Source organism: Artibeus jamaicensis, unplaced genomic scaffold, assembly GCF_021234435.1.
Source record: "Artibeus jamaicensis isolate MK-2021 breed Jamaican fruit bat unplaced genomic scaffold, CSHL_Jam_final contig_233, whole genome shotgun sequence".
Taxonomy (NCBI): domain Eukaryota; kingdom Metazoa; phylum Chordata; class Mammalia; order Chiroptera; family Phyllostomidae; genus Artibeus; species Artibeus jamaicensis.
Window position 1 is genome coordinate 29,974,122 of NW_026521486.1, and position 24,581 is coordinate 29,998,702.

The following is a 24,581-nucleotide window of genomic DNA, read 5'->3' on the forward strand; positions in this document are numbered from 1 at the left end:
ATATGATTAATTAATGTGATTAATTAATGTTGCTATATAACAAACCATCCAAAAAATGTAGTGGCTTAAAATAAGAGCTACATTACTGTGTACACATCCCTGGGCAATTTCTCTAGTTTCTCTTGTTTACTGTTGTCTTGAGATCAGCTGTGAGTCAGCTAGGAGACTTCGCTCATCTTGTCTGGTTAGAATGGCCTTACCTGGACTTGGCTGTCTTTGCATGATCTCTCGTCCTCCAATAGGCTTGCCCAGGCTCGCTGTTGTGGTGAAAGCAGGTGTCATTTATGCCAGCAAAGTGAAGGAGCGCAAGTGCTCTCTCTAGCTCTTGACACCTGGGCTCAGAATTTGGACAGCGTCACTTCCACCACTTTGTGTTGGTCCAAGGAAGTCACAAAACCAGCTCAGAATCAAGGAGTGGATCCATAAGAAGCATTGGAAACATATTGTAAAGCTTGCGGAGATTTCAGTTGTGCTATGTTATGTTTTGGGGATGACAGGGTCCTGGGATTAAGGGAATGAATGGCTCAGCTGGTTGAAGGATCTTGAAGAGCAGGGAATAAACAGCTGCTGTTTGAGAGAGTACAGCAGGGTGTCTGTCGTCCTCAAGGGGAAGTCTTTAAAGCCAGGGTGTTGGGGTGATGCTTTGAGAAGAAATTGAGGATATAGGGGAGTTTGCTGATGATGATGGACCACTTCCATAGGTAGTTCAGTTTACAAGATAGAGGTGAAGTGAAGTCTGGGTCAGGGACAGACAGAACAAAACCTCGTAGGGCTAATGCTGGTTCAAGGGGTGGATTGAGAGATTGGAATAGAGATGGTCTGAACTTGGGCATTGTGAAACTTTATGGATTTCGGTTCAGTAGAATGTTAGAGAAAAGTGACCATGAGGCTAGCAGAGGGAGACCGTGACACTTGGCCTGTGGTATAGTGGTAAGCCCAGGGATTTCTGGGTTCCGCCTGTGTAAGGGGTGTAGGTAGACGTTGTGAACCCTTGGGGTGCTGAACAGAGAGACGTTCATTTATTGCCTTGGTATTTGCACTGTGGGTTTTTCCAAAATATTTTAAGTATCTTTGTATTAAAAATGACGTTTTCCAAATGTAAACTATTTGAAAATATGAAACATTAATGATGTATGCAAATGCTTAAAGGACAATGATTTAATTACTTTATGTAGTGCTGCAGACCAAGTACTAAATCAAGTCTAAAATCCAAGGATCAGGATTTTCTGGTTAATATTTTCTAATTTTTGTTTATAAGGTTTTTTTACATTGGTACTAATAAAATACTGTAAATATTTAATCTCATCTTTTTGCTGTTAGTCGCTTTCAAAGTTGAAACTGTGTAGTGAACCAGAGCAAAATTTCATAATCTTCAAACCACAAAGTTGCCTAATCGGCAACAGAATAAGAATAACAACGGTAGAAGAGTCACGGATTCCCAGAACCCCCTGGGAGTAATTTGACTATAAACTCATAAGGAGGGACTCTGTAACATGAAGAATAATTGTTAATAATTACTTCCTGGCCTCTGACTCTTTGGTTATCCTTGTTCTGTTGGAAGGTGCAAGGCAGGTTAAAATAATCTATGTAACCTAAATCGTCCAGTACAGGTGAGTATACTTTTTGAAGTCAGCAATAGTCCAGTCTCTGTGGGTGAAATTTTTCACCACTTCATTTATCCCATCTAAGACTTTTTAAAACCTTTTTGAGTATGTGTTACATTTCATTGTGAAGAACTTAATATATACCAAGTAAATATAACTTGTCAGAGATGAAGAAAAACAAAATGAATAACCAGTACACTGGATACTCCGCTTTAGCTATAGAGCATGCTCAAACCTTTGAAGACCCTCTTTGACCCCATTCTTCTGCCCCCCACATTAGTAGACACTGTACATTATTTTGTGTTTATAACATTCTCATGGTTTTCTTTAAACGTCACCACAATTGCTTGAGTTCAGTTCACAGACAACCCATGATTTAAGTTCCCATTTCTCCTTTTTAACCTTTACAAAAGTGAAGTCACTCTGTATGCTATTTGTTTATTGTGTTAGATACAATTATTTGTGAGATTTATCCACAGTTGATGTAGTTTATTTTTATGTCTGTAGCATTTTAGTGTATGATTATACGGTAGCTTAACTATTTCCTGTTGGTGGATATTTGTTTCCTATTCTATTTTATGGTTCCTGTGTGAATATTACTGTATATCTCCCCAAGCACATTTATAGGATTTCTTTAGAAAAATAACTGAGTATAATTGATGTCATAAGGCATGTGCATTTCCACTTTATTGTATAAATCTAAATTATTTTCCAAAGTAGTTGTGCTGTTATAATCCCTGCAACATGAGTTCTTGTTGCTTCACATCTTTGCCAGCACTTGATACTGTCCAACTTTTGTATTTTTGCCAATCTAGTGGTTGTCAAATTTTTTCTTTTTTCAAGACTTTATTTTTAGAGAGAGGAGAAGGGAGGAAGAAGGAGAGGAAGGGAAACATTGAGGCGCACGAGAGATATTGACTGGTTGCCTCTGCTGCACCCCCAACCAGGGACCTGGCCTGCAACCCAGGCATGTGCCCTGGCAGGGAATCAAACTGGCAACCCTTAATTTTGCAGGCTGGCACTCAATCCACAGAGCCACATCAGCCAGGGCTGAAATGTTTCCTTATTATGGCTTTTACTTTGTTTGCTTTTTAAGAGAATTATTCGTATTAGAAAATAGTTTCCATTTTATAATCTTGCTTTTTGAAGTTTCCTGTCATTTATTATCTCTCAGAGTTAGTATTGCAGGGACCTCCCTAGGAGTATGCTCTTTAATTGGCAGAGGGGTGAAAAAGATTAGATAGGAGCATTTCCTTTCTTTGTTTTTTTCTTTTAGGGCATAGAACCAAGCCAGTTATTACGACTTTCGGGAAACAGAAGAGGAAATAATTGGGGATTTTTATAGAGCTTTATGAAAAGTTGGGTAGGAAGTTGGTGGCATGGAGCTTCTCAGGTTAGAAAGCACACAACATATATTATTGGTAAAACTGTGTATGACTAATATGAATTGTTTCAGTTTTGTTAAGAAAGCACACAAAAATTCAGTGTGCTGTTTAGAGTAAATATTGATGGGACCTAAAATGATAGCACTGCTGTGAGGCCATTACTGCAATAATCTTACTCTGCTTGTCACCTCAGGACTTTCTTTTTTTTTTTTCCTAGCTACATGGAGAGACACTGGACATAAACCAAGACTTTTTTCTTTAAAAAGCTTCCCAGCAGTAATTTTTTTCATCATAACCTTCTTAAATGTTTGGTATGAACTCTGGTTAGGAATCATGGTTTTGTTTTCCTCTTGGTACAGAACAAAAAAAAAATTTCAGGCACTTGCTTAAATATTTGAGCCCCTAATATGTGTTAAACATTGACTATCTATTAGGAATATCGCAATGAGCTGGACAGAGCTGGCCTTTACCCTGTGGGTGTCCTAGTCCAGACACAAAGCCTGTTGCCTTGACTTGAAAAGTTTTAAATGTTCAAATAAATTTATATTTATATCAAATGAAAAAAGAAGGAGCTGAACGCTGTGTTACATAATCTGCCAGGCACTGGAATGCAAAGATGAAATAAACAAGGTCTCAAACTAGTAATACTCAGAGCTTCGATAGTTATTATTAAGCCATTTAACAGTGTTTATCCTATACCTGCTATTTTCTAGGAATGGTGCTAGATACTCGAGATTAAAAATTACATGCTAATAGTGGAGTTTTTTGCTTTCTAAGATTTTGAGAAAATACTTATTCAGCTTAGAGACTACATTCATGTTATTTGTTCTAAGTGCCTGTCTACTATTTATGGAACACTTAACTATAGGCACTGCTGAGTGTTTTATATGCATTGTCATTTATTGCATATGCCACAGGGACCTACCCACCAGTTGCTGAGCATTTATGTGCCTCTCACTGTGTAAGCATTTCATCTCCTTAGAAATGAGGGACCTAAACCTTACAGAACTGGTAGGCCCAGGATTAGTCTTTGGGTAGGTTGGCCCTGTGGGTTTGTACCCTACTGGAAACCATCTTTGAGCATCTTTAACCTTTATGGTAACACTCCATCTGCAATATGAAAATAGGTAATCAGATTATTTAATATTCACTAGTTTTTTTTTAAATGCAACAGCAGTTTTGAGTAGTACCCACATGTGGAATTTATCAATCCTTTTATGTAACCTATGTCGTATCTACTATGACCAGCTTTTTAAGAAAAAAAACTTCAACACATTTTAACCGACACAACTGTTGTCATAAATTGGGGATCAAATTCATAGTAAAATTGTAAAAAGTTAGTTCTATAAAATTAGGTTGAAAATTAGTGTACTTTCTTTTTTTGAGACTTCATTTTTTATTGTATTTTTTCCCATTACCATTCATCCCCTCCAGCCAACCACCTCTCCCCTGCTGTGTACATACAATAATTTCTTATAAAGTGTCCTGTGTAAAAGTAGTCATCTTATGCTGGCATTAAAAAATTGATAACTTGAAGAATCTCTGTTTCATAGTACATTTTTGCATGTCCCTTTCTTGGTTTTATATGGGTCTAGACTTCCATTGACATTACAGTTCTCATTTAAGACAGGAGAAAAGGAAAGAGGGAACTAGTGTCTAAAATAGCTGTAAAGAAGACATTCACCTACTAATGGATTACTTCACTTATATTTGAACATATCCCTGCCTCCCTGATCTCCTTGGCTATGGTAGAAGTATTACTATAGTTTTTAAAGTATAAGGAACAGGGCTACTTGCAGTTGTGATCTTGCGGTGGAAACTGACCTTGGCCTAAGCCAGCTTGCTTAATTAATTGACTTGTCTTATTGCAGCAATAAGTATAATTTTTATTTGCCCATCCTCTCTATATTTTAAGTCCCTTAAAATATAGTGATCTGGCAGCTCTGCCACTACCTCTGTTTTTATTTATTTATTTTTAAAGTATATTTTATTGAGTGTGGTATTACAGTTGTCCCAGTTTTTCCCCCTTTGCCCCCCTCCTTTCCAGATCCCCTATCCCTCTACCAGTTTCCCCCCTTAGTTCATGTCCATGAGTTGTGCATATAAGTTCTTTGGCTTCTCCAATTACTATACTACTCTTAATGTGCCCTTGTCTATTTTATACCTACCAGTTATGCTTTTTAATCCCCATTCCCCCCTTCCCCCTCCCAGCTGATTAATTCTCCAGATGAACCCCATACCTATGAGATTCTATTGCTGTTGTAGTTTGCTTAGTTTGTTTTTGTTTTTTGATTCAGTTGTTGACAGTTGTGAGTTGTCAATTTAATGCTCATAGCTATGGTCTTTTTCTTAAATGAGTCCTTTTAACATTTCATGTAATAATGGCTTGGTGATGGAGGACTCCTTTAGGAGCTTTATCTTGTCTGGGAAGCACTTTGTCTGCCTTTCCATTCTAAATGATAGCTTTGCTGGGTAGAGTGATTTAGATTGTAGCTCCTTGCTTTTCATCACTTTGAATACTTTCCAGCCTCTTCTTGTCTGCAAAGTTTCTTTTGAGAAATCTGCTGAGAGTCTTATGGGAGCTCGTTTGTAGGTAACTCTGCTTTTCTCTTCCTGCTTTTGATTCTATTTTTTATCTTTAACCTTGGCATTTTAATTTTGATGTGTCTTGGTATGGTCTTTTTTGGGTCCAACTTGGTTGAGACTTGTGCTTCCTGGACTTGTATATCTGTTTCCTTTGCCAAATTAGGGAGTTTTCTTTCGTTATTTTTTTCAGATATGTTTTCAATTTCTTGCTCTTTTTCTTCTCCTTCTGCATCCCTATGATTCAGATATTGGCACGTTTGGAGATGTCCCAGAGTCTTCTTAGCACTCTCCTTGTTTTTTTGAATTCTTACTTCTTCATTCTGTTCTACTTGAATGTTTATTTCTTCTTTGTGTTCCAAATTGTTGATTTGAAATCTGCCTTCCTTCTCTTCACTGTTGGTTCCTCTTGTATTTTTCATTATTTCACTTAGTGTAACCTTAATTTCTTCCTTTTTGTTGTTGCCATACTCAGTGAGTTCTCTGAGCATCCTTAGCACCAATGTTTTGAACTCTGCATTTGAATCTCCGTTTCATTTAGTTCTTTTTCTGGTATTTTGGTCTGTTCTTTCATTTGGGCCATATATCTTCGTCTCCTCAATTTGGCAACCTCCCTGTGTTTATTTCTGTGTATTGGGTACAGCTGCTTTGACTCTGATTGAGTTGTATGGAGTAGAACATTAGGTATTGGCTAGAGTGGGGCAACCTGCTCTACCACTTTGTGGCCCTGTATGTCAGGGAGGGGATTGGAGAGGGGACAGTGTCACTGCCCGGCTACTGGAGGCTTGGTTTATGCTCACCTCATTTCCCGTCACTTTACCCACTTCCTGTATACAACTGGCGCCCTTCTAACTGTTGCCCTCGTGGTGGTCCCCAGAGTGGGTGGGATTGCGTGCGTTCTAGGACCATGCTGGCCCTTTAAATGAACTCTCTGAGACACCAGCAGTTTCTTCTGCAGCGCCAATTTCTTTCTCTTCCCAGTGCTGGAACTGGGCAGTCTAGCCTGGGGCTGGGACTGCCCCAAGGTATCCCTCCTGATTTTTATCCACCTCATGGGAATGTTCCACCAGCCACCTCACAGAGCCAACACACCATGTTCCCTCCACCCCTCCTACCCATCTGGATGAATATGGCTTCTTTAAAACCTTGCTTGGAAAGACTTCCATGCAGTTTCATTTTCTGGCAGTTCTGGGTGTTTTTTGTTTTGAGGTTAGTTGTGGTTCTCCTTGTGGTTATGCAGGGAGGTGAAGTGTGTCTTACCTGTGCCTCCATCTTGACCAGAGTCCTCATCTGTGCTTTTAAATGGTATTAAATTAGAATTAACTCCTGAGTAATTCAACTGATGTACAATTTAGAATATAGCTCAGACAGTAAATTACTGATTCTAACAGTCTGAGTGTTTTCTGGTGTGCCTCTTTCACTGGGCACAAATGGAAATTCTCAGCCCCTGTCATAAAAAGGGTTTGTTACTGTTGAGTAATACAAATTAAAACACAGCTGGGGGTGAAGTAGTTAGCCCCGTCGCACAGACATTAGCCTCCCTGTTTATTTCCTCCTGTTTATATTCCTGGAAGCAAACAGCTGTGCATTCAGTTTTATTCTTTATTTCTTTACTTAAAATCTGGATCTCAAAAGAAACAAACTAGGCCTTTAGGCCTAGAAAAATTGCCTATGTCTATTTTGTTTAATATTATTAAATATTTTTGGAGGTTACCCTCAACTTCACTATCACCCATTTGTGTATGCTAGTAGCTGTAATCTACATACCTTTCTGTACTCTGCTTTTTGCACTAGGTGGTTACTGTAACATTTTCTTACACGTCTACAAGTCATTATAATTTCACCTTCTGCTTACAGGGTCGGGCAAAAGCAGGTTTACAGTCGTTTGTGTAAAAAAATAATACAATAAATAATAATAATACAAGAATAAACTCTGTGTTTTGTGTACTCACAACTATAAACCTATTTTTGCCCCACCCTGTAGTATTCCATTATTAAGCACTTTGTTTAAAACTCTGTATAGTTTACTTAATAGCGAAATGGCTTCAGTAATGAATATCATTCATTTCAAACATGGTGGTTGTTTTTTCCCCTGGACATTGTACTAATTAAATATTTTCTTAAAGCCATTATGCTGTGCAAATTAGAATAGGTCAAAAATTTCAATTCAAAGCAAGTCAGGTATGGGTTAATTTGAACTGTTGAAATTACTCCCCAGAGTCTTTGAGATATTTATCTTAAATGTGTGTAAGGGTCGTATCACAGGCCTTAGGGAGTTTATTTTTTATGTTCATACTGTGCCGTTTATGTGTAATGGACAATAGTGAGCTGTTTGTTATAGCGGGATGATGTGGCTTCTTCAGAAAACAGTCTGTCTGGTGGCCCTAAGGAGATGTCAGGGTGGGGAGGGCACAGTTGGCTCCCGAGACTGTTTTAGCGCATGCCCTCCGCATCCGCTGCCCTCAGCCTCCCCCTCTCCCAGCCGCTGGCGACAGTTGCTTATCCTGCGAGGACTGCAGTTTCGTAATGGGAAGATAGAATCGTAACATACTCCACTAATTTCCTATTTTCAGTAGTTAGTTAATAATACAGTAAGTAATTTTGTTACTAAAATAATTTAATTCTATGAAAAACATTCTTGAACATAAATTTAAATTTCTTAAGGGATCTTTTCAGGTAAGTTCACAGGGGTAGAGTTGATGGGTCAACTAGTATGAATTTTAAACTTTTTACACTTTATAATGAAGTATCTTTAAGTTGAACAAATTCAGGGTGGGTACAAAAGCTGTATAATCTTAATATCATCCAAAGAAATATTTTCTTTGTGACTAAAATTTGTGAATAAACACAAAATCAAATCAGTAATAATAATAATAATTATAATAGCACTAATGATAATAGTTTGCATTTCATTTATAAAAGAAAGCAGTAAGGTTTTCATTTTCATTTGAATCAAAGGATTTGTAATGGAAACAATGTTCTTTCATTAAAATGTCTGGCACTCTGTTTTTTAAATTTTGTTAAATTCATTGGGGTGACATTGGTTAATAAGATTATAAAGATTTTAAGTGTACAGTTCTACAATATATTATCTGTATAATGCATTGTGTCTTTGAAAAACCAATTTAAGCTTTTACAAATTTAAGTCCCTTGTTAGCGGGGTAGATATATTGATACTTTATGTTAAAAATGTTCAGAACATTCCCCAAAGAGAGTAGGAAAACTTAAGGTTTGGGGGTTTTGTTTTTGTTTTTCTTAGAGGGAGAGAAACATTGATGTGTGAGAGAAACGTCAATTGCTGCCAAGCAGGGATCTGGCCCACAACTCAGGCATGTGCCCTTAATTAGGAATCGAACCGGTGACCTCTCAGTTCATAAGCCAGGACTTAATTCACTGAGCCACACGAGCCAGGATGTAAAACTTAAGTCGATGGAATTTTTTTTTCTTTTAGTCTTCGACTTCCATTCCCATTTTTTTTCTTTAATTTTTTGCCTAGGCTGGTGTGGTTCAGTGGGTTGGACATTGTTCTGCAAGCCGAAATATCACTGGTTTGATTCCTGGTCAGGGCACGTGCCAGGGTTTCAGGTTCACTCCCTGGTTGGGGGCAGGGGAGGTACCAGATCCCTGTTTCTCTTGCACCTTGGTGGTTTTCTCCCTCTCTTTCTCCTTCCCTTCCCCTCTCTCTAAAAATAAAATCTTTTTTAAAGATTTTATTTACTTATCTTCAGAGGGGAAGGGAAGGAGAGAGGGAGAGAAATATCAATGTGTGGTTGCTTCTCATGAGTCCCCTGCTGGGAACTGGCCTGCAACCCAGGCATGTGCCCTGACTGGGAATCGAACCGCGATCATGTGGCCCAACTCAATCCACTGAGCTACTACACCAGCCAGGGCTAAAAATAAAATATTTAAAAAATTTTGTTTTAGTTATATTTTATTAATTGTGCTTATACAGTTGTCCTGGTTTTTCCCCATTGCACCCCTCCACTCACCGCTCCCTCAGGCAATATCCCCATCCTTGTTCATGTCCATGGGTAACACATATAAAAAGTTATTTGGCTGCTACATTTCCTATACTGTATTTTACATCCCCATGACTATTCTGTAACTACACATTTGTGCTTCTTAGTCCCCTCACCTGTCACCCACCCCCCACCCCTTCATCTCTTTATCTTTAACCTTTAGCATTTTAATTATGATGTGTCTTGGTGTGGGCCTCTTTGCGTCCATGTTGTTTGGAACTCTCTGTGCTTCCTGGACTTGCGTGTCTCTTTCCTTCACCAAATCAGGGAAGTTTTCTTTCATTATTTTATTTCCTCTCATTATTTTTTCAGATAGATTTCCGATTTCTTACTCTTTCTTCTCCCTCTGACAGCCCTCTGAAGTGGATGTTGGATTGCTTAAAGCTGTCGTTAGTTTTGTAATTCTCTTTTCTTCTCATTGTTCTGATTGGTTGTTTTGTTTTTTCCTCCCTTGTGTTCCAAATCATTGATTTGATTTTTGGCTTCATCCACTCTACTGTTGTTTCCCTGTAAACTGTTCTTTATTTCAATTAGTGTATCCTTCGTTTTTGGCTGGATCGTCTTTATGCTGGTGAGGTCCTCATCAAGTTCCTTCAGCATCCTTATAACCAGTGTTTTGAGTTCTGTATCTGATAGATTTCTTCTCTCCATTTTGTTTGGTTCTTTTTCTGGGGTTTTGATCTGCTCTTTCATCTGGACCATGTTTCTTTTGACTCCGTGTCTTGGTAGTGTGGCTTAACACAGAAGGTGTCCCCTAGGGTCCAGTGGCACACCCTCCCATAACACCCAAGCAGGGTATTCAAGATGTGCCCTTCCTGTGGGCTGAGTACCCCTTCCTCTTGTAGTTGAGCCTTTGCTGCTGTCAGATCAATAGGTGGGATATACCCAGGTCAGTCAGCTGCAAGGACTGGCTGTGACTACCACCAACCTCCTCCCTCCATGGAGGATCAACTGTGCAGGGGCAGGGTGGGGGTGCTCTGAGGTGGTCTGTAGCTGTCCACTGGGTGTGTTGGTCCTGGGGTTTCCTGGGTGATGGAGGCCAACATCAGCCCCCACCTGTGTTTTGCCTGGGGCCACCCTGCTTGAGCTATAAAGCAGCCTTGAGGTGGCTGCTGCTTGTGCTGTGCTTAGAGATTCCCAGGGGGATGCCAAGCTATGACTAGAGCTGCTAGTTCTGAGCCTGGGGCTCACTAAGGCCAGCTGCTGCTTGTTTGAGAGGATTTAGGAGGTTGTGCAGCATGAGCCAAGACTAGCCATTCATATGGAAAAGCAGTTTGGGTGGGCCTGTAAATTGGGTGGGGCTGACTCTCTGGGAATCTCCAATGTTGTTCAAACAGTGTTAGCCAGGTTGATGGAATCTTAGATATGGCACTGGTCTCCTGGCTCAGACTGGATGTATGTGGTTTCTTTAAGTCCGTGGTTGTCAGACTCCCATTCAACTAGATTTCTATAGATTCTAAGCAGTGGTTGTTCTATATCTTAGTTGTAATTTTGTTTTGTTTGTGCAAAGAGGTAAGCCATGTCTACCTATGCAACAGTCTTGACTAGAAGTCCCTAGAAACTTAAAAAAAAGTTTTTTTATTAAATTTATTGGGGTGACATTGGTTAATAGGATCTTATGGGTTTCAAGTGTACATTTTCATTATAGAAGATCTGTATTTGCAAAGCAAATCGGCCCTTGTGCTTGCTCGCTCTCTCTCTCTTTATCTAGTCAGTCAGTCAGTCATTGGTGTTCACTGGAAAAACACTTAAAAAGATGTCATAAAACTTCCATCAGAATTGGCCAAAATGTGTTTCCCCTTCGTGTCTAAGACAAATATTAGCTTGTTTGTAAGAAAGTCTTTTATGTATTAAGACCTAATAGACTTAATAGCTGTGTATTAAAACACAATCAACATCCCTCCGTGATGCTAAAGTGGCACCCAAGGTTGAGAACTACTATTTTTAAACTCTCAGATGTAACAGATTGGCTCTTAGTCAAAGAAAAAGTCAACTTTTTATAGATTTAGAATGGAACTTTTACTTTTCTGGAGTGTGTTGGCCACTCTTGTTTCTCTAGGATTAGCAGGTATTGAAATACTGATATGTTGAGAATGTGCCAGTAAAACAATTTCTAGGAGCAAAAAGTTTTTGGCATTGAAAGAAGAGGGTTTACTATAACATATGTGCCTTTGGAAATTAGCCAAGATTGAGTACGTGTATGCCAGCTTGGAAACAACTCAGAACGCTCTTTCCTTCAGGGCTGAGGAAAGAAATATTATCTTGATATTTAAATTAGCTATCTCTTTTAAGAAATAAAATGAGTAGATTTTCCTGGGGCTATAAAGTAGCCTTACATTTGTTTCTATATTATGGATTTTTATGCACCATTTATGTAAGTGGCAAAAAAAAAAACCCCAACCCCAAAGCAGGAAAAAAAAAAAAAACAAGACAAAACCCAAACCACCATTATTCATCTAATGTAAATCAGATCTTTTAACTTCTGAAGTGCAATTACACTGTGATGCAGTCGTTTTTGGGGGGAAGATGCAGGAAGTTCACAGTTAAGTTGATTGCTTTAGCAATTGCTTTATATTTATGTTGAAACACAAGCTTATTTTAATATATAATGGAGTTATTGTACATTTGCTTTAGTTTAATAAGTTTTTCCTTAGTGCAGAATTTACATTTAATTAATCTGAGTGGGGAGGAGCACGTTGCTGTTCCAACTCTCATTTTATTCCCATGGAAGGTTTTTAGCACTAAATGCCTTCATTCAACAAGTTGCTTCCTGAGTTCCTACTATGTGCCAGGTGAACTCGGATGTTTTTGCCCTGCCAGAGTTTTGGTAGGTAATTTTAAAAATAACCGCTAATTTAGTGCATTATTCTTCATGAGAAAGGGGTTTCTTAATTTTGACTCTTATTTGAGTGTTACATTGAACACTTTTTGGGGAAATGTTTTCTGTTGAGGCAAGTAGGCAAAGAAAATGGGTTATTTGTGGGTAAAATTGGTCACTTTTTATTGGGAACTTGCTGGATATAATTAATTTATTTCTTCAACTCACTTCTATGAAGACAGTTTTCTTTTCTTACAATGTCATTTTAAAATGTAGAGGAACCAAAACGATAAGGAAGCCTCTTTGTGTGTACTTTCTAGTCCAGCCATTCAGATTTCAGGTCTCAGTACGGACCTGGTCAGATAGCTTTGTGAACTTCACTAAAGAACAACGCACTTAAACATTTCATCTTGTAAGAATGTGGACCTTACAACCAAAAAATTGGGGAGAAATTTCATTCCAAGTATTATATTAGCAAGGTGGTGATGAAATAACACTTGAAATTATAGGGGAGGTAAAAACAGTATAATGAGGCAAGTAACAAGTTTGGGAGTCTCTAGAAGGGTCAACATTCGTACTTGCTTTGGTAGAATATAGTGGCCCTTTAGTTTTCTTCAGTGTTTGTAGTTAATGTGTCATTTCCTCCTAGTATTTTCAAGTAGCAGTAAAGCCGTACATTAACTTGAGTTTACATTAATTTGAACATTAATTTATAAGAATAACAAAATGTTTTTAAAGCTACTTCTTGCTCATAAGTCCACAAAATATTCTAATTTTTTAAATAGGTCATACCTACACAGTTTTTGCTTCATCTTTTAAATAACATTTTGTTACATCATGTATTATTTCTTATCTTGGTTTTCTGATTGAGAATGTGTTTTCTTTAAAATGAAAAAGGAAAAGAAGGCTTTTTATTAATAAATGTTTTTATAGAAGAATAGCATAGAAAAATAGCCCCTTTTGTATAGGTTTTAAAATTTACATGAAAACATTGAATTTTTGTACTGTACTAAATTTAAGCTTCATTTAGGCTATGTGTATCCTAGTATTTGATAACTTTTAAGTATAATCAACTAAAATTTGTGTAAAATATCAAAGTAATCCTTATTATTTTATTAAAATATACTTATCACTGTCTTAAATTTTTTCTTTTATTTTTTTACTTATTTATTTTTTTAGAGAGATGGGAAGGAGGGAGACAGAGAGGAAGAGAAACATGTGAGAGGAACGTCAGTTGGTTGCCTCTCTCATATCCCACAAACCCAGGCATGTGCCCTGACTGGGAGTTGAACCGGTGACGTTTCAGTCCGCAGGCTGGTGCTCAATCCACTGAGCCACACCAGCCCGGGAATCTTAATGTTTTTATCATTTCTTAAACTTTTACTGTTTTATTTTTTGTTGTTGTTGCTATACTTGTCATTTATTCGGTGCTTTGGAAGATAACTAATGAAAGAAGTTCTCAGTCTGTAGTGCAGTTTTACGTAGAAACAATATTGTGTAGGTAAATCTGTCCTTAAACCAGCCAACTCATGATGTATGGAACTGACAGTTCTGGGAAACGTAAATTCATTTGCAATATTTCTTTGGATAGATATGTCCCTTTCCTGTTATCTTGCCTTTCCCCTCATTTTTTAAGCAAGTGTGGAGGATCTCTAGCTGTAAGCTTCTGGAGGTAGTTCCTGTGTCTTGGTGGAGAGTCTCTAGTGGACATTATACTCTGGGTATGTGGGAGCTGGGGAGAAGTATAGGAACATGAGTAAACCTGGGCTTCCTGTTTGGACACTTTTTAGTCCTGAACTAAGAGCATGGCCGACTCTTCTACCAAAACCCCATCAGCCTGTCATCTTTTTTCACTGTTCTTTCAGTACCGTCTGTGCATCTTTCTTTCCAGTGGGGACACAGTCTTCCTTTTTTGCCTCCCCAAAGCAGTGTCCCAGCCCACGTGGTGGTTTCCGTGAATGTGAATGTGTGTGTACTTGCTTTCCTTTACTCATTCCTTGTTTCCTTCTAATTGCTAGGAAGTTAAGAACTAAAACCTTTTTCATCAGTCCACCTGTTCCCCAGCCCATTTCCTGCACCACCCACCTGACCGCCCTGTCCTGGCTGTTCTCTCTCTCTCTCTCTTTTTCTCAGACCATGTTCTATCAATTGTATAGCCACACAGGTTATGGGTCTTTGGGTAGTGACAAGCTGTGGTTGTTTACCCTAGACATTTTATCACCCATGTTGGTGTAAGGGGTTAGGGAGCACAGAGCTCCCTAAAAAACCAAAATGGATATTTCAGAGTTTAGGAGAGGAAGTGCATTTATGTTCATACACACACACATATACAATTGCAAAGCAGGCCAGTCATATTGAAATATATATATATATATATGACGGTTTTTGAATAAATTATTGATATAGCAATATCTCTTTGTTGGCATTAAATAATGTTAGAGAGGTAAGTGTAATAACTAGGGTGATTGTGAATGATGGGTGTAAGTATACCTGCAGTGACTATAGCGTGATATAAAACGTCTGAATTCTATTGGTGATAAAAATCAGAGGTGCTGCTTATGCAAATGTGGCTTCCTGTCTGCATTTGTAATTGAAGGAAATGCTAAGTTGTGGTTAGAGATCCGTGAAGATGAAGAATATTTTCTTTCTTACCTTAATAGATTTTCTGAATTCATCCCCCATCTCTGTAGTCCCCTGCTTCCTTGGGGGTACTACTTATGTGTAGGGAAGAAAGCAAACTAGAGGTTATCTTCACTTAAAGTTGTAGCTCCTCCGCAATGAGCGAATTATACCTATTAACATAGAATGCAGGAAAGATTATAATATGTATTAAATTATTGAGGAATTTTTAGGAGTCTATCAGGTGTTTTGCATATCATCAAACATCTAGCCAGCCAGCCACCCATCAGGGTACTTTTACATACTGTACCTGATTTTAGGTACTTTCTCTGATTTGTGGGTAGTGTTTAACTTGTGCCTTTTTAAAAAAGACATGTGAAATGATGGGCCAATTACAGCACAATTCAAAGTGAGATACAAATAAAATCAGCTTAAAAAAAACAAAAGCAAAGGGAGCCTATTTCCTATACAGGGTCAGGTCGTCTTTCTTTTTAATGAACTTCTGCAGTCTTACAAAGATAACCAAGGGAACATTAAATTGGCCCAGGGCCAGGCGTCCAGTCCGCGGCCTCCTGTTTCCTCATGGACAAATGGATGGCAGGTAACTATTCTGTCCGTCTCGGATGGTTGTTGTCAGGACTCATGAATGAGATAACAAAAGCAAGTGCTTTTTAAACTGCAAAGCACCTTACAAATACAAGATAGTGTCATTATCGCTCCTGGTGGTGGTAGACAGTAACTCTGGAGATTGAAGGAGGCCAGCACAGCTAAGTCGAATGGGACTTTACAGTGGGATGGGACTCTGGCCTGGCCTAGTGTCCTCATTTATGCAGGACGTCTGCCCCCCCCCCCATCCCAGTATTTAATACCTCCTAAGTCTTAGAAACAGCACTGGGTCTTTTCATGTTACCTTTGTTCATGCTCAAAATTTTGTACAAGTAGGTATCACCCGCTTGGTCATGCCTGACAAAAAAATAGTAGCTTGACGTCCATCATCGTCAACCAGGAGCCAGAAGCCACTTGGGTGTGATCTTTCTGTGACAGTGACTCAGAGGAGGCTGTGCGTCTCTCCAGTGTTGTTGCTGATGTCTGTCGCTAACAAGTTTGCGTTCTCTGGAAAACGGGTTGACATCCTGTTTATCTTTGCTGTTCCTAGTTTGGCTTGTTGTTTTGTTTTATTTTTGACTTCATGCGGGCTATGTGCCCATCTGCTCTTTTCCCTTGTCTTGGGAAAAATAAAATAACTCTGCCATTTGTGGCTATTGTAATTTCTAATTACCAACTCTCTCCCGGGTCCTCAGTGACCCTTTAAACGGACCCTAATCGCCTCTGCAGAGGTTGTCCAAGAACCTCTGTCCCTTCTGTCTGGAGAAAGAGTAAGGCTGCCTAAGACCTTTCTTTCTCCTAATTTTTTCCTGCCACCATCCAAATTGAGATACTTTTTATTCCATCTTTTCTTCCTTTCTTTCAGTTTTAAAAGAGTGGTTGGTATTTATTTTTTAGCATTTTCATTTTTTTCTCCCAAGAGAAACTTTTTCTACTGCTGTTGATCCCACAGTAACTAAAGGTTTTTTAGGATGTTGCTTAAAAGATCATCCTTTTTATCTCTGCTGAGGAGGCTCATCTTCAGCTTGAATACTGGTGGCCACTATTCTCATCTTTCCCATGTCGTTCTTGGTAGAGCCATTCTCCCTGAGTGAGCTTCTTTTCTCACTATAACACTTATAGTGCGATACCTCCTTAATTTTTATCTCTAGCCATCTTCTCTCCCTAGCCGCAAACCCATTTTTTGGTTTCTACCTGTGGGTAACACAGACACTGTAAATTAAAAGTTTCCAAAGTAAACACATTCTCCCCTTCTCCCAGCTCAACCCATCTCTCCTCTACTTTTCTCTTCAAAAACAGCAAACCAGTTCCCCCTCATACAAAACAAAAAAGATCTTGCTCTCTTCTCCAGAAGACCCACTCAGGTTGTGCAAAACACCTTAAAGGTTACAGTTTTGGAGTTGCTTAAAATTCTTTGTTTGATGGGGTGAGGATGATGGATGTGTTGCAGGTCTCCTGAAAAGTACGGTGTGAGGTTTGGTTTTCTTACTATTCTGTAAGATGCTTTGTAACGAACATATACTATGTCACACTATTCAGGTCAGGCTTCCACACATACATTATAACCTGGTTCATACTGGATGCCCAGCAAATGTTTTTGTTCTAATTAGAAACCCAAGATGCAAGTACGTCCCTTCTTGGTTGTTAAACCCTAGTTTCCTCTCAGTTCATGTAGTGAATCTAGTATCAACAGACTCTTACTTCTGGATAGGAACCTTTTATGTGAGTATCCTAGACATCATTTCTGCAGATCTTTGGACAATGTTTTGTTTACCCACATCTCTAATCAATTTTAAATCGGCAATGATAAAATCTGAGACATTCAGAGGGACGCAGGGTGAAGTAAGGAAAAGAGTTCCGACCAGAAACCTGTAATACCAGTTCAGCCTGTGCTGTAACCGAGACTGGGCAGATTCTCTGCAGGACCCACTTGGAGGAACTTCCTACTCCAAGTGGTTTGTAATGTGTTTCATCCTCTAGAACTTCTGTATGTTTTGGTCCAACTATTCAAACACAGAAACCACTTTAGGGGCTGTAGTTACATCAGAGTTATACTATGAGCAGTTTTGAAGAGGTTCTGCAAAAGGCAAAGTAGCCGCTGTTTCCCAAAGTACCATTATTTAACTCTGGCTTCAATTTGTGCAGTACACAGAAATATGGAAGATTTAATAACTCTTCACTTCAGCAGCAGAGATTTATTGAAGGCCAGCACTGGGGGCACCGTGATAGGATCCTTAGAGAACATAACATTGAATAAAAAAAGGTCGCATTTCCAAGCGGATGTGCATGTGCCAGATGAGTTTACAAACTAGGAAATTAGATTTAATAGAGAAACAGTTTCATCTTGGACAAGTGGTCAACTAGGATGATCTAGGGTAACTGCAAACACCACTGTCCCTTGTTCACTGAAATGCCAGGGTTATGTGCCCGGGGTGCCCAAGGCTTTTACTGTCTTTTGCCTTTCTCCTCCTACCATTCCCTTGCTGCCTTTAAAAGAGGAATGGAATCTGAGTTATTGTGATTAATGCCCTTATTATAACTATTTGTACACTGTACATAAGAGGCTCATTTGAACATAAAAATATGATTCAGAAATTTTAATGCATTTTGATTCCAACTTTCTCCTTTATATTGACACCAACTAAGTTAATATTGAGCCTGGGCAAAAGGGTTTCTCTGTATTCAGGCATTGAGAGGAAGCCAATTAGTGGGCCCTGTTTATCCAAGTCAGGTTTAAAAATACCTTCCTACCCTTTCCAGAAATATGATATCAAAAAATCATGGTACCCAGCATGTTAAACTTACCTATTGTGGCGCTTGTTAGTTAATGCAAGGATTTTTCAGTTGGTCAGTTTCATTTTGGAAGTTGTTTAAGATGTGGGCCTAACACTCCGTAATACTGATTTACTATTTAAAAACCTAGTTTTTACTTATAATTAAGCTAAATGTTTAAAGACCATTGTGGCTAACAAAGCTATTTCTGTGGGATTCAGAAGACACTTTGGAATCAGAAGTACCTGGGTTTGTATTCCATCTTTAATCTTCTTAGATAGTCAGGTCGTTCAGCGAGGCATTAATCCCAGTTTTCTCATCTGTAAAATGGGGTGTATATCTAGGATGTTTATGGGATAGTTGGTTGTAAGGGCTGTATAACATTACATGCATTGCACAAATTAAGTGTTCAATAAGCAGTAGCTACCTTTGGGGGGTGAGGCACAGTGTTACACTGAATCAAAGGAAAACATGGGCACTTTTCTTTTAATAGAATTTATTATGAAGGATGAACAGTTTGCTCTCAAATACTTAAGCTCTTTCATGTGTTCTATGTCATGGTGGGATTTTAGAAATCTATTTAAAGGGAGGGAGAAAGGAATGCAAATTTTATTTATTTACTTATTTTTTAATTATATTTTATTGACTATGCTATTACAGTTGTCCTGATTTTTTCCCTCTTTCCCCACCTCCACCCAGCACCCGCCACCCACTCCCTCAGGCATTCCCCATACTTTGTTCAAGCCCATGAGTCATGTGTATGAGTTCTTTGGCTAATTCGAGACTGTTTCCTATATTGTACTTTACTGGCTGTTCCCATGGCTGTTCTGTAACTACCTATTTGTACTTCTTAATCCCCTCACCTCTTCACCCATTCTCCCCCACACTCCTCTCCCATCTGGTAACCATAAAAACTGTCTTTATTGATGACTTGTTCCTCTTTATCCAACTCTCTGTTCCTCTTGTTTGCTTTGTTTTTTAAGATTCAGTTGTTGATAGATATTTATTTTTGCCCTTTTATTGTTCATAGTTTTCATCTTCTTAAATAAGTTCCTTTAACATTTTGTATAATGATGGTTTGGTAATGATGAACTCCTTTAGTTTTTTCTTGTCTGGGAAGCTCTTTATCTGCCCTTCGATTCTGAATGATAGCTTTCCTGTGTGGAGCAATCTTGGCTATAGGTCCCTGCTTCTCATGACTTTGAATATTTCTTGCCAATCCCTTCTAGTCTGCAAAGTTTCTTTAGAGAAATCAGCTGACAGTTTTATGTACTCCCCTGTAAGTAGCTAACTACTTTTCTCTGGCTGGGTTTAAGCTTCTCTTTATCTTTAACCTTTGGCATTTTAATTATGATGTATCTTGGAGTGGGCCTCTTTGTATCCATCTTGTTTGAGACTCTCAGTGCTTTCTATACTTGAATGTCTATTTCCTTCACCAAATAAGGGAAGTTTTCTTTCATTATTTTTTCGAATAGATTTTTAATTTCTTGTTATTTCTCTTTTCTTTCTGGTAGCCCTATGATGGAAGTGTTGGAACTCTTGAAGTTGTCCCAGAGGCTTCTTATACTATCCTTATTTTTTAATTTTTACTTTGTATTATTTTTTCTCTTTGTTGTTCTGATTGTTTTTTTGTTTTTGTTTTTTGCTTTCTTATGCTCCAAGTCAGTGGTTTGATTCTCGTTTTCATCCACTCTACTGTTGTTTCCCTGTACATTGTTCTTTATTTCAATTAGTGTGTCCTTTGTTTCTGACTGGATCTTTTTTATACTGCTGAGGTCCTCAGTAAGTTCCTTGAACATCCTTATAACCATTGTTTTGAACTCTGCATCTGATAGATTTCTTATCTCCATTTTGTTTGGCTCTTTTTCTGGAGTTTCCATCCGTTCTTTCGTTTGGGCCATGTTTTCTTTTGACTCCGAGTCTTGGTAGTGTGGCTTAACACAGAAGGTGTCCCCAGGGTCCCCTTAGGGTCCAAGCAGGATATTCAAGATGTGCCCTTCCTGTGCCCTTCCAGTGGCACACCCCTTCCTCTTGTAGTTGAGCCTTTGCTGCTGTCAGATCAATAGGTGGATGTACCCAGGTCAGTCAGCTGCAAGGACTGGCTGTGACTACTTAGCACCAACCTCCTCCCTCCATGGAGGATCAACCGTGCAGGGGCAGGGTGGGGGTGCTCTGAGGTGGTCTATAGCTGTCCACTGGGTGTGTTGGTCCTGGGGTTTCCTGGGTGGTGGAGGCCAGCATCAGCCCCCACCTGTGTTTTGCCTGGGGCCACCCTGCTTGAGCTATAAAGCAGCCTGAGGTGGCTGCTGCTTGTGCTGTGCTTAGAGATTCCCAGGGGATGCCAAGCTATGACTAGAGCTGCTAGTTCTGAGCCTGGGGCTCACTGAGGCCAGCTGCTGCTTGTTTGAGAGGATTTAGGAGGTTGTGCAGCATGAGCCAAGACTAGCCATTCATATGGAAAAGCAGTTTGGGTGGGCCTGTAAATTGGGTGGGGCTGACTCTCTGGGAATCTCCAAGGTTGTTCAAACGGTGTTAGCCAGGTTAATGGAGTCTGAGAAATGGCACCTCTTTGCTGGCTCAGTGTGGGAGGGGATTTAGAAAAGGAAAAAGTGGCCTCTGCTGGCCCCGTGCCAGGTACTTCAGTTCCTCCCTTTATGCCGCTGGTGCCTTTCAAGCTGCTATCCCAGTGCCGGAGCTTGGAGGGAGGGAGTCCGAGTAGGTGAGTCTGTATGTGGGTTTTTTAAAGGAACTGCATGGGGCCCCTGCAGTTTCTGCCACTCGGTCCCCACTGGTTTTTGCAGCCGGAATGGGAGGCTTATCTTTCTGGCCCTAAACCCTGTGCTGGAAGGCTTGGTGTGGGGCTGTGATTCCTTACTCCAGAGATATCCCTCCCAATCTTTATCCACCACGTGTGGGTGAGAGCCCATCCCATTCCGTGTCTGCACCCTTCCTACCAGTTTGGATGGGTGTGGATTCTTTAACTTCATAGTTGTCAGGCCTCCATTCAGCTATTTCTGTCAGTTCTGACTAATGGTTATTCCACATTTTAGTTGTAATTTTGATGCGGTTGTGCAAAGTGGCAAGCCATGTCTGCCTACACCACCACCTTGACCAGAAGTCCGCAGATTGTATTTATATAATAGGTACTTATATAAGGCATACCATCTTCCAGGTCTTTGTAGTTTTACAAGTATCAGTTCATTTAATATTTGTAACAATGAAGTAGGTACTGTTATTCATGATGTTGTAAAGAAGGAAACTGAGGCAAAAAGAGATTAGTGATTGATTGTCCAAGGTCAGACAGGTGGTAATTGGTAGAATTGGCATCTGGCTCTAAAATCTTTACTTTTAACATTATACTATGCAGCCTCTCTTACACACGTTCATGCTTTTTGTAAATTGTGTGTGGGCTTTAAAAATATATAGCAGTTCTTTACTAATGCCAAAGCATGAAAGAAAAAGGTGCCAAATTAGAGTGGTGTCGAGGAAAGTATAACCTAAATTCAACACTTAATATTATCTAGTTTATTCCAGGTAATAATTGATCTCACTGAGACAGTGCAGTCGCCCAATCACACAATGGTACTAAATGTCATGTACCTAATGTTTCATACCTAAATCACACGAGTTTACAGTGTCACCTCATTACCTCTGCTGCTTTTGCCTCTCTTTCATTGCAGCGTCGTTTCCTGGGTAGGGTCTTTGGGTCTGTACTCACCTTTCACACGTTACTGATGGTCACCCCTCAGCGGTCTGCTGCGGACCCGAGCTGCAGAGAGGCTGAGATCCAGCGACTCGCTTCCCCGGCACTTGCACCGGAGCTGTCAGCTGTCCAGAACAAGTTCCAGATTGTGACTCTGCTAGTCTCCGCCGTTTACTAGTTACATAGCAAGTTTCCACATTTGTAGCTATTATGTGTAGATAATGATAAGCTGGACTTAAAAAAAAAAAACTTGTTATATTTTACCTTTTTTCTTTTTCTTTTGAAAGTAGTGACTATAACAGCATAAATTTAGTTTTTCCTAATTATTTTGAATATTTGACCTTTGCTTTGTCTCGTTTTGTGACTCATCTTTGTGTGATCCATGTTACATTTTGTTTAAATGAATTAACAAATGTATTTTATAAGCCATTGGCTTTAAAACTTCAGTAATCTTTACACCACCGAAAAAATAAATAGTGAAAGGCATTGTGAGCATATATTTATCAGGACATATATATCTACTGCCTGTGAATCTAACAGACTGATACTCTTCACACGTTGGAGCCCCGCCTTTCCTACCTCTTTGCACACCCAGCCCAGGTGTATCTGTTTACGATGGTTTCCCTTATGCAGTTATACCTGCATGTAGATCAGTGATGAAAGCAATCTCCAGGGTAACCTTAGAGCAGTAATCTGATCTCAGATCCTTCTGGAAACCAGTTACTGCTAAAAAAGTGTGTCTTTCAAAAGGGGTGAACTGAATGTAGCTAGGTACTCAGGGACAAAAGTGGCAGCAGATGCAGTCACTTCCTTGATTTAGGGAGCTGTGCAGAAAGTAGTCTTGATTTTGGTGTTGGCACCCTGCCCACTTTAAGATTCTACAGGTCTTTTGAGGTTGTCCCCCCCCCACCTTTGGAAACATGGCTGTGAGCAGATTCAGTCTTGATGCTGAGATCATTTTTTTGTAGTTTTTAACTATGCTGACCGCTTTTAGGTTTTGAAATCATAATGTCTGTATTGGTTTGGTCAGTGCTACTTATAGTTACTGAGTTCTTCATCTCATTTCTTCCATTCATTTTAGTCACTCAGTCAACCAAAAGGTATTTATTCAGCCTCTGCTTTGCAGGAGGTGGAGGGTCCTTCACTGGGGTTGCTGTGGGGAGCACACGTGGATGTCCTTGCGGAGCCTTCATTTCAGTGAGGGAAACAGCCACTCACCCAGTTGTCACACAAATCGGTGCAAAATTACGAATGCCAAAAGCTTCTCATAGGAGGGACACACTAAGACCCAGGCTGTGCGGAGTTGACTGAATTGACGTTCAGATCCACTAGATAAGTGGGAAGTACTCGGGCCACCAAGCCCTCTGGCGGGAGGAGGCATGATGGGCTTGCGGAACTCGGGGCAGGCCTGTGTGTGTCTGGGGCAGGCCTGTGTGTGTCTGGGGCAGGCCTGTGTGTGTCTGGGGCAGGCCTGTGTGTGTCTGGGGCAGGCCTGTGTGTGTCTGGGGCAGGCCGTGGCCAGAGAATTGGGTCGGTGTCACTCCAAGCAGGCCACGAAGGCCGAGTGAAAGATTTCTGTGTTTATTCTCCGAGTGAAAGGATACCAGCATCACACTTCTGGTTTTAAAAACTCATCGTGTAAAAAGGGTGTAAAAAGGGATAACCAAAGCGGAATGGATGAAGGAAAAATTAGGAAGGAGGCTACTGCAAATGTCATTTTAATGAATTTTCAGATATGAGAATGGCGCCATTATTTTACCACCTTTGTGCTTTGTATTTGAGATTTGCATGATGGAAGCTTGTCTTTCGAGTCCACCCGGAAGTAGGAGAAGGTCACAGGAGACCCCCCAGTGATCTGACCACTTGGTCTGATGATCAGCTGTCAGTTTTAGAGAATAAACTCAGGCAAATTGAGGTCTAAGTGCTACATTGCCTTTTGATGATTCCATTGGCTTCTCTCTCTCTCTCTCTCCAGGGACATTTTTAAAAAATGAGCACTTACATCATTTTAATTTATTTAACATGTGACGTTAAAGTTACTGTGAAGAATAACCAAAGTCTTTGAGCCTTACTGTACATTTTAACACCGTTTTCTTCCTCAGTTTACAGAACAGGCTTTAAGTAAATCTGTGGATGTGCAACAGTTGCGAGGTCTCTGAAAGAAAAAAGAGGGAACCTTGCTCGCTTGCTCGCTGTCCTTTGCTTAAGCAGCAGTTGTGCTCAGGTTTTGTGACCACGGAGAAGAAACACCTTGGGTGTTGAACTGGTAACTCAGGGATTCAGGGGAACCATCCATCTGGTCTCCCAGGCTTACAGTTAGTATTTGTTAAGGTTTCTTGAGTTACAAAGACAGAAACTACCTCTCACTTCCCCCAAAGAAGTTATTTGTTCAAATTGGTTATTGAAAGGTTCTTGGAGAGCTTGTAGCCTTAAAGGAGTTATTTGCTGCCCAGCTGACCTCGGGGCAGGGCA

General features: G+C 39.8%; 1 protein-coding gene across 7 annotated transcripts in view; it reads left to right on the plus strand.

Annotated features, from left to right (window-relative positions):
- Positions 1-24,581, plus strand: part of PLEKHA5 (pleckstrin homology domain containing A5) — a 202,495-nt gene that overhangs the window by 15,397 nt on the left and 162,517 nt on the right. Inside the window, exon 4 of one of the 7 annotated variants that reach the window (XM_037136580.2) lies at positions 3,207-10,672. The exons of the other annotated variants lie outside the window; for them this stretch is intronic. Coding sequence (XP_036992475.1) covers positions 3,207-3,231 — 25 coding nt within the window. The 3' untranslated portion in view covers positions 3,232-10,672. Of the gene's footprint in view, positions 1-3,206; positions 10,673-24,581 lie in introns of those variants that run through there. 7 annotated transcript variants of the gene reach the window in all.